At 38.8% G+C, this 10,215-nt stretch overlaps 1 protein-coding gene across 1 annotated transcript; it reads left to right on the forward strand.

Moving 5' to 3' along the window:
- The first annotated feature begins 7,218 nt into the window (after positions 1-7,218).
- Positions 7,219-9,929, forward strand: si:ch211-222l21.1 (parathymosin). Its single transcript, XM_046075686.1, has 5 exons — positions 7,219-7,403; positions 8,062-8,154; positions 8,571-8,634; positions 8,840-8,913; positions 9,029-9,929. The coding sequence occupies exons 1-5, from the start codon at positions 7,353-7,355 to the stop codon at positions 9,113-9,115; spliced, it is 369 nt and encodes a 122-aa protein (XP_045931642.1). The 5' UTR covers positions 7,219-7,352; the 3' UTR covers positions 9,116-9,929.
- Positions 9,930-10,215: the final 286 nt, after the last annotated feature.

The raw sequence follows: 10,215 nt of genomic DNA on the forward strand, positions 1-10,215 counted from the left end.
CCCCCCCCCCCCATCAAGTCCTCCTGTCAGTTATGAGGTTTACACCTTGCAGGTAATTGTGGTAATTTCATTTTACTGCACATACATGCAGTAAGAAGTGAGCCTTTGGTGAGTGCCAGCTTAATTCCCACCTTGTACTAGCAGTCCACCACTGGGTGGCAGCAGGATCAGTTTCTCTGTTACCACACAGGCTGCAAGAATCTTTTTTTACTGCTGTTGCTAAGCAATCCTGACTCTCATGTCTTACCTGTGCAACATTTGTGATTTTTTTTTACAGATGTCCCTGACACCATTTTGTCTTTCTTTTCACCATTTTGAAATACACCGTATTCCATTTGAAAAGGAAAACAAAATTTTGGTTGCACTATAAAAACTATTCACATCCAAAATAGTAACACTCTAAAACTAAAGATCTAAAGATATTATTACAATTCAGATCAGTGCAGAGACAAAGCCTGTATGTTTCTGCTAGCAGAATGAATGAGACCCACCATGTTAGAGATCTAGTTTGGGGTTAAATATTAGCCTCGAACAGCTTCAGTTGACTTCATCTCATCATGCAGGAGGCAGGAAATGTGCTCTTGAGTGATTAGACCAGCCGCTCTTGCCTTCCACTTTAGCAGCAGTGGAAAGATCCATATACTCTCTGGGTTGTGCAGCTTCTTGTTTTCTTTGTGCACAAACCTCTTAGATGTTAGCACTGACTCCTTTGATGTTTCAGACATGATCCAGCTGATCAAGTCCCATTTAAATGTTTCTTTATCACAGCTTTGTTTTCTTTTCTACACTCACCAGGTCCCTGTGTCCCTCCTCCCCCCTTGGTCCCCCTGTGTGCGAGTCCCTCATCTCAGCTTTGGTTGCTGTGCAGATGGCTCTTTGTTGGTGCTTCACAATGGGTCTAAGGTCAGTGTGCCTCATACCATCAACACACTCAAACTTCACCACTCCAGCTGCCTCCAGTCTGTATTTGTGGTTTATCTCAAATGATTCTCTCTCAAGCGTCAGCACTGCTCATGTGTACATGGTTATATCGTGGTCTTGAATTAAGAGGAAGTAATAAAACCACAGTTGTAGTAATAGCCTAGACTTCTCAGTCTGTAAACACGTTAACTGATATCATCTTGTTTTCCATATCTGAGCCACTCCTATACCTTCTTTATCATCTCCAAAGCTTTGGTCACATTTCTTGATTCTCACATGTGTCAGCTGTAGGCAAGCTTTGGAGCATGTGATATCTCTGAAACAAACCAGACACCAGAATATTTTATAAGGCAGAGAAATGGAAATGCAAATCTACCATCTGTTTTCTAATCCCAAATCAACCCACGTTCATCATTCAAGAGCTAATGCAATAGGTACACATAGCTTAACCCTTAATAGTAATCCAGAGGGTAACAAGATTATATGTACTGTTATATATCAATAGTAAGCAAAGAAAGTGTTGGGAAATCTCTCTAAGAAAGATCAATGCTAATGATAGATTTAAAAAAGCACTTTACTTACTTAATACACTAATCTGGCTGTCACCCAAATACACTATGGTTTAAACGCACTAATCTTTAACATCTTCAATACAAGGATCATTTATCTGTTGAAACATACAGAGATATATAGACCAGTCATGATGCCAGAAACATAAAAAGACAGTATGTTTTATGTGAACCACAGGGTTCAGCAGCAAAGGGGCCATGAGGTCTTCAGGCAAGTTTGCAACAGGAAGGAGCAGGTAGAGTGAAAGGCGGGAAACTAGAAGGAGGAGGAGCATTTTGTTCAGAGCAGTAGGAATTACTGGAAATTTCCACTTTTCTCTGGCATGGCAGTTGCAGGGGTAGAGCTAAGAGGTGAAATAAGTAAGGTAGTACAGCTGACACAAAACCTGAGCAGTGCAGAGGAAAAACATTAAAAAACCCTACTTTTTCAAGCACAATCTTTTTGTTGTTTATGAGGTGTATGAAACCTACAGTAAAGGACAATTTTAAATAATTCGGAGATCACATGTTATATTAAAGTAGATAGATAGATAGATAGATAGATAGATAGATAGATAGATAGATGGTGATGTATTATTTCTCAATTAGGAGGGGCAAAGTGCTTGCTGACAGATGATATATTGTACTTCCTCCCACTGCAATCTGACACTGTTATGGTCAAGGACTGAAATGCGCTTGTCTCTTACTATTGCGTACATGCTACATGCAAATTGTATATATACAAATTGTATACAATTTACACAATATATACAGTATCTTGGCTTCTGTACTGTAAATACTTAATACATTTACACATCCTATCTGCCATCTATTTGTCCATTTATCTATCTGTTTATTAATTTTCTAGCAGCTTTTCTGAGTCAGAGTTGCTGTGGCAACAGAGTCAGTAGAATATCCCAGGTGACATTTTACCCTGCGAGTTTCTTCCGACACCTCCACCACGTGCTCCCATGCCAGCTGGGAGATGCAGTCCCTGCGGCATGTCCTGGGTATAAGGACTTTGGTTTGTTGCACCCCATCAAGTTTGGATTTTGAGGTTTTCAACTGCTTTTGGTCACTACTGATAGGTGAGAGTCAAATTAAAGATGAGCAGCCAAGAAGCCCACTTTATCGTTCAACTCTCTCTTCAGCACCATGGTCCGGTATGATGTCTGCATTTTATCATCACTCATCTCACAATCCGTTCTACCCACATTCATTAATAATGAGACGCTGAAATATCTAAAGTCCTCGACATGTGATCACTGCTTTCCCCTCACCTGGATGGGATAAGACACCATTTTATGGAGAGAATTCTTAATCTGGTTTTAGGAGATGGTAATGCCTCCTCACACTTACTTTACATCCAGTAGCAGTCACCTCCTGTGCATCAGAAATGGAGCCAGAAACAGAGTCAATAACGAGTTTGGCTGCATCATGATATCCTGCCCAAGATTATCACAAACAAGGAAGGAGACAGCACACATGCATGAATAAATCCTATATTGAACTAGGTTGAAATAGTGGCAGACGCTACTTTAAATCCAGAGTGTACAGAGAGCAAAACACTTGCAGTATTGGAAAACACTAGGTCTGGCAATTTCCAAATCCTCACAGCACCTGCAGACTAATCCATGCAACACTGAGAAGACATGTAAACCAAAACAGACCCAACATAATCCAGAGTCGCAGGATTTCAGGATCTCTTGGCACCGAGCCTCTGAGGAACTTTGGTTTACATTATGTGTGTAAACTTAGATATAGTTTTTCATATTACTGTTTGATGCTGCATAAAAATAAATAGATTTTCCATTTATCTACTTGACTTCTGTTTGTACTTTTGCTTTATTTATTTAAATGTACTGCATTGAATGCTCAGTTCACACACATTTGGTGTACTGCTACTGTTTTTATTGCTAACTGTTAAATCATATTATTTGCTGCTGCAGTGACCTAAAATTCAGTAATTTTAGTTATTTACTTAACATTATTGACCCCTGGAATTTGAACTTATTATGTTTAATTATGCCATCCATATATTTATGGACTTATATATTTGTTGTTTTTTGTTATTGTAGTCTTGCTGTTGTTTTATTTATCTATGGTATTTGTATTGTTATTGATTGGTAGGAATGTGCTGTTATTGTTCCTAAAATAATTTGATATGATGTCAAATACAGTTCTTTAAAGAAAAAAGAATGTTTTAGTTTTTGTTCAACCATAAAGACATCTCAAAAATGAATTGTTGTTTCAATTAAAAATAGATCTGCAGCATTATTTTTGCGTGCCAGTTTATAGAAAATTTCCTTCTTTAGGAACATCTCAGTTTTTATTTGAAAATTTAGTATGACCCTCTGGAGGTTTTGTGGCAGCACTACTAGTGTTGTGTGTTTTTTATTATCATCACTAATAACTGTACTTAATTGTGTTAATTATACACCAATAATAGACGCACCCTTTCTCTTTCACTGTGCAGTCGACTGAAGAGTCCCAGTGAGAAGTCAACTTAATGTTGTCCCGGTACTCTGCAGGAAAACCAGAAAAAGCCAGCCAGACCATGCAGGACACCGCTGTTCAAAACAAAGGAGCTCAGTTAGCCCCACCAGTTCCTCCAATTATCGAGACCCTTCCCCCGCCTAATCCTGACCTCTGCTCTTTGATGGGCCCCACTTTGCTCTATCCCCCCAAGCACTGACATTCCTCAAGTCAGGTCAGTCCTTTGTTCTGAAGAAATTAAGGTAAAATTAAGGTGCTGTACTTCCCATCCTATATCCTCTGACCTGTTGGCACAGCAGAGAACACTTTAACATTCAAAGAAATGTTTCCCAAGGCTATGAGAACTGTTGCAAAATGTCATTTACTTTCAAACATGTGTCATTGTGAACACAGAGAGGCTTTTCTTTTATACAGCATTGCATTATGTGTTTCCATAACTTTGAATAGCATAACAAAGTTTTCCAGTGTCTACTTGTGGAAAGTGTGGTAAACACTCTTTTTTCTAAAAACTACTACATAAATGTCATCTCTTTTTCAACTTTTCCTTCACTTGCCCTACTTTCTGCAAGTTTGGTTCACTTCTTTACCTGCAGAATGAACAGGCTGGCCAGAGATTCCATTTTTTTCCTTTGTAACAGATTGATGGCACGTGGATACATGTTGGGGTAGGCAAATAAGGGGGGGAAAAGAAAGGAAATGATCTCACAAACACTCCCCCTCTCTCTGATTGCTCCCATTTTCCAGTTATACAAAAAGAGTGAGTTATGCCTGCTGCTGCTTTTTAGCCTGCTCCTCTGTTCCTACCATGGATCTACTTAAGTTTCTGTGCGTGGCCATTAGAGGCCATTACATTGAGGATGTCTGCTTCAATGCACTGCAGTCTCCACATGGTCTTCATTTTCTAAATAAAATGGTAACACTTTATGCAGTGCAAAGATAAGCCCTTGTCTTCAAGTGCAGTGACATGATTAATGTCTTTCATTGCTGCTTTGTGCAACAACCACATGATGTAAAACTAACGCTGTGTTAATGCGATTATCTTTTGTTCGTTGTTCATAACAATCTGCAACATTTTCATATATTCTTGGTGTAGTTGCCAGGTAAAATGTCATAGTAGAACAACAGACCCAGCTTAAGTAAAACAAAAACATCCTTATATGAGAGAGACAATAAATCTCCAAGTAACCAGCTAGAACACTGACACACAACCCTTTGATCTCTGCATGTAATTACAGTCCTCATAATTATATTTCAGCTGAATGTGAGGTGAATGACTAAATCAGGCCTTGAGGCTTCTTCAAAATCAGTGGCTTGAAAACCGGCATGGCATGGAGAAGATAACTGAGGCAGTGTAGGATTAGGTCCTAGGAAGGCCTAAAATTAAGAAATACTTGTGTCAAGATATCCTCATTGGGTGTGTTGGGATACGAAATTCAGAATACATACATTAGTAAGACTGTCTAGAAAAAAATAATATCCAGGTCAAAGTGGTGTCATTTTATGTGGTGCACATGCAATTATGTTTTGTAAACTAGAGGTTGAGCAATTGGAAATTACTCTGTTGCTCTGACAACCATCTGATAACTACAGGTAAATGTTTTATGAAAATGAATGATAGCTGTGTGTGGGCAGAAACAATGATAGGTGTGGCAAAAAAGGTTGTTCAAGGTCAAATGATTTTGTTGAAACTTGAGGACTTCAAGTGTAGGTCAGTGTCATGGCACAAAACGTTTAGATTTCACCTTTGATGAAACACATTTTGCCTTCGTTTTAACTGACAGTGAGGCACTGACCAGATGCAGGCTTAAACTACAGACTTCAGAGCCCACAAAGCTGTGTGTTGCCACTTCCTTTGGTTTGACAGTTGGATGAGTGAGTACAGAGACGGCAAACAAAGTTCACCGCAAAGAATGTCTGAATGAGAAGGAAAACAGCCAGGTTGGGACATCAGAAAACCCTCAACAAGACCAAAGGTCTCTTAATTAACAGCGAAAAGGAAAAATGTTTGGAGCGATATAACATTCAAATCCTGTTGTTTCAGTTACACCTGAAATACTGAGGTCTGGCATCATACTGTATTCATACAGTGCAAGCTATAATTTCCCATTCTTTGCAAGCATATGTATTAGATCTGTGTGCAATTTTGACTTGACTTCAGATAGATATATTTAACCAGCTTTGGAAAAGTGTACTTTCCCAGGAAATAAAAAATCAGTATCACCTTTAATGTATAATGAAAATACTTGTATTGAGTGCATGATGTAAAGGTTTTCACACAGTACTGTAGACACAGAAACACTTACTGTGCCACACACACACCACACCACACCCCATTACTGTCTCTGTTAGACTCACAAATCACAAAGCCACACATTTATTGCTTGGCCTATCCTCAGCCAGTATGTGGTTTATGATTTTTTTCCTTTTCCATTTATCAAATATAGCCTGAAATAGACAACTAGTTTCCCCTACTGACTACTGTCCAATTACTAATACTTCATTAGGAAATATAATAATCTAATGATATGTAGCAATTAATATAATTTGATATGAAACAACTATTCATTGACCAATTTAAACATTTGAAAATATTTTGAATTTGTAAAATGGATGAATAGTTGTCGGCATATGCAGGTATGTTGTGTCTTTAGATGATCTAGTTTTGTAATAGACTAATGAATTGTTTAATTATAATGTGTGTGTCCACATTGCGCTGTAACTGGTTTGACTCAATCCACCAGGTTTGTAAAATAGTGAAAGTGTAAGCACACTTAAGCAGGAACACAGTAGTGTTAAATTTAGAATGGAGGAGTGGCCGCATGGTTTTCACATCGTCATATTATTCCTTTTTGCATGTAATTTGATACCCTGCGTAAGCAGAGAAAGAGCGCTAAGACAAAAGATGCCGTCCGTGGGCATAAGTTTATAAACTTTTACAATATATCTACTTAAAACAATATTCAGTCGTCAGTTTATGCTTATGGGATTATTATAACTTTAACAGTTACATCCATTGTTCAAATTTTAGGTTAAAAAATCAAACTGATATGTAGTGGGGAAAAAAGAACTAGTGTCACAGTGCAGCGCTTTAAAACAATTGACCAATCAACGATGAGATATTCAGTAGGCGGGATGTCTTGTCAAGATTGAGAAGATATTCCTCCAATGAAATACTCCGGTGGTCGACATTGTCCAATCGTCTGCGGGATCGACCCGCCGTATCCAACGAGAGTGGATATTCAACGAGCTCGAGAGAAAAGCGGAGACTGGAAGACATCATTTCTCTCTCAGCGTCTTTGGACTAGCAACCGAAGGCAAAGAGCCAAGAAATAAAAAACATTTTTTTCTGAACAGGAGTATTATTTACATTAATTCACCAAATTAACCATGGCCGACACAGCTGTTGACACGACCGCAACTGCAGAGGTTACAGCCAAGGTGCGTTTCATATCGTTTTTTTTTTCTTTTTGGTTGAACAGTCGTGTTAAAAGATTTCGGGAGAACTTTTTTTGAAGTTATTCTATTATTTGTGTTAACAATTGGTTTAATTCGCTAGCTCGGGTTAAACGATGGTGGGTTGACGTTATTCGGAGGTAGCAGTAAACGTTAACGGTAACGTTACATCATATAAGTTAAAAACCTTAATTGGGGAAAATGTAAATTAACGTTACAAATGACTGTTACCGTGAAATGTCAGTTGTCGACGACCATACCCCGCAGAGGTGCCTTAGATGTAATTTTCAGCTTCAAGAGCTAAATAATGTGTCTAGAAACTCTAACATATGTGATGTGGTTAGCTAAAAATGTCTAGTTGAGAAGACAAAGCGGCAGAAACTGTACAGCTGGTGAAGCGGAGCTGCTGCTGTGGGCGGGAAGCCACAGTAACGTTAACGTTAGTCTACGGTTTGGGATAAAGACGTTCAACATGGGGTCCAATGAATTATCTAGCATATTCTTTCTTGAATTATACTTTATCGCAGATATGTTAAGGATCTTTCTTTCAATTAAACATAGACGTGGTAGGAACGTCTGGCACTTCAGAATAAAGTCGTTGCCGAACGTCACATTGATTAAGCTGCATGCTTTTATTTTGTAGGAGCTGAAAGAGAAGAAAGAAGTAGAAGTTGAGAAGAAGAAGGAGGAGGAGGAGGAGAAGACCGACAACGGGGACGCACCTGCCAATGGCACAGTGAGTTGGAGGACTAGCCTCATGGCCTTTTTGTCTTAGCACCGCTCATCATGCAGGTGTCGCTGCACCGCCTCCCCCTCCAGTTCAGCTGCTTTCCACACAGTGCTTTGTTTGGGTTGTGAAATGGCACAGATGTTAGTTAGCAAGTCTGTGGACGTTTCTATTGGTGTCTCAAGTCTAGCGTGGTAGCTAATCCTCTGGGGAGTAATAAGAGCTCCACACACATGCCTGTGTTCACAGAAGAGTCTGTACATGTAAGACTGGGAGGATTATTTCAAATATGCTTGGGATTCAGTGTTTTAAATGTTTCCTGTCTGTTTGCAACATTGTCCATAATCCTTACAATTTTGCTCCATAACAAAAGCCAGATCATGACATAAGTGTTACTTGACAGACATTTCCCTCTTTTCATTCAGAATGGTGCTGATCACAGTGACAAAGTGGAAGAACCCACAGAGGAGAAACACAAGAATGGAGATGGTATGTTCATATAAGGCAGTGTTACTGTTTTAAAATATTTATATTTCCTACTTTGTTGCTTCTTATTTGCCTCAAATGCTTTTACCTTGTGTGTGTGTGTGGTCTGGAGTTTAAAAAACTACTTTGACAAGATTTTTTTTTTTCATGAATCTTTTCTTAATTACATCCAATAAATGATGTATTTTGTGACAAATTGTCCTTACAGAGAATGCAGAGGAGGTGCCCCCTGCTGGGGAGACTGACGCTCAGCCTGCCAAGCGTGCAGCTGAAGAGGAGGAGGTGAGTTGTCACCAGGCTGAAATGTGCAGTCATAATTATTTTTTTAATGTGTTGACTAATCTGGTGAACCTTGATCTTTGCTAATGCATGAAATATTTTTCTTTTTTTTAATTAGGAAAAGGTGGAGACAAAAAAGCAGAAGACAGAGGAAAATGGAGATTCAAAAGAGGCAGATTCAAAAGAGGCAGAAGTGGAGGCTTAGGTCTCTGCCCTGCTTCTTGTTTGCAGCACTGTCTGATCAGCCTGGTCAACATTGTGTTGTAGAGCTTGTGCTTTCTGTACCTTCTGAGAAATTTCTTTTTGTTTGCTCCCATGTCACATTGCACTGGAGTCCTGAAACATAGTGGCCCTGCATCCTTTTTTATGAAATATTATTTATTGGTCTTTAAAATGAGTATTTTTTTTTACTTGTACAAATAGGGCCACACCATGAGATCGTTTTTTTTCATTTCTTGAGGTTTTGTACCAGTATGCTAGAAGCACAATCTCTATTAATGCCAGTGCTGACCAGATGATTCATTCACATAGGCAGCTGCTCACCCACTCAAAGGCTCATGTTGACCTCTCAGATTCACTTAAAGGACCAAAGATAAGTTTTAAGCAGGGGCTAATGGACAGTTGTTAGCATAATTAGTTGAGGCATGATTTTTTTTGTGTTGAGCTGCTACTTAATCCTTGGATTGGCTGCCCTGTTAACATGACAAATGGTGCAAATAAAGGGGCACTGTCTTGCGCCTCCATGATAAGGTAGCTTGATCTTATGGAGGCAGGATTTTGCAATGTTGATTAACCCCTCTTAAATCTTAAATCTTTGGTCATTTGTTCTGTATGCATTCCACGCAAGTTTGTACCATTTATACTTTGTTTTTCTTACATTGTCAATGAGTTTTATGTTATGGCTGGGTAGCCCAGTTTTGAGTCCCAAGACTGCCTTTTTCAGAACCAGAATGACATTTGGTTACTTCAGCCACTGCTTTGTATATTCTGATTAACAAATAAAATGTCTTTTTACTTAAGTATATGCATTTTGTGTGTATGACACCCTTTTATGGACCATTATTGATTTTTAAAACCATGGCTTTATAAGTAGATGATGTCATTTGACCCATTTTTTTTTTTTTTTTTTCCTTAACATGGAAAATGGCAGGAAGGAAAAGGAGTAATCTCACTGACTTGGTAATGGAAAAGGGTGCACAGAATCAGTGGATTGTTGTATTGTATGTCCTGGCTCCCCCAAGTGGTGCATTTTAAGATTGCAGATCACTATTTATCAAGTCAACCGGGGAGACCGATATAGGTAGT

The sequence above is a fragment of the Micropterus dolomieu genome, linkage group LG18 (genome assembly GCF_021292245.1).
Source record: "Micropterus dolomieu isolate WLL.071019.BEF.003 ecotype Adirondacks linkage group LG18, ASM2129224v1, whole genome shotgun sequence".
Classification (NCBI taxonomy): domain Eukaryota; kingdom Metazoa; phylum Chordata; class Actinopteri; order Centrarchiformes; family Centrarchidae; genus Micropterus; species Micropterus dolomieu.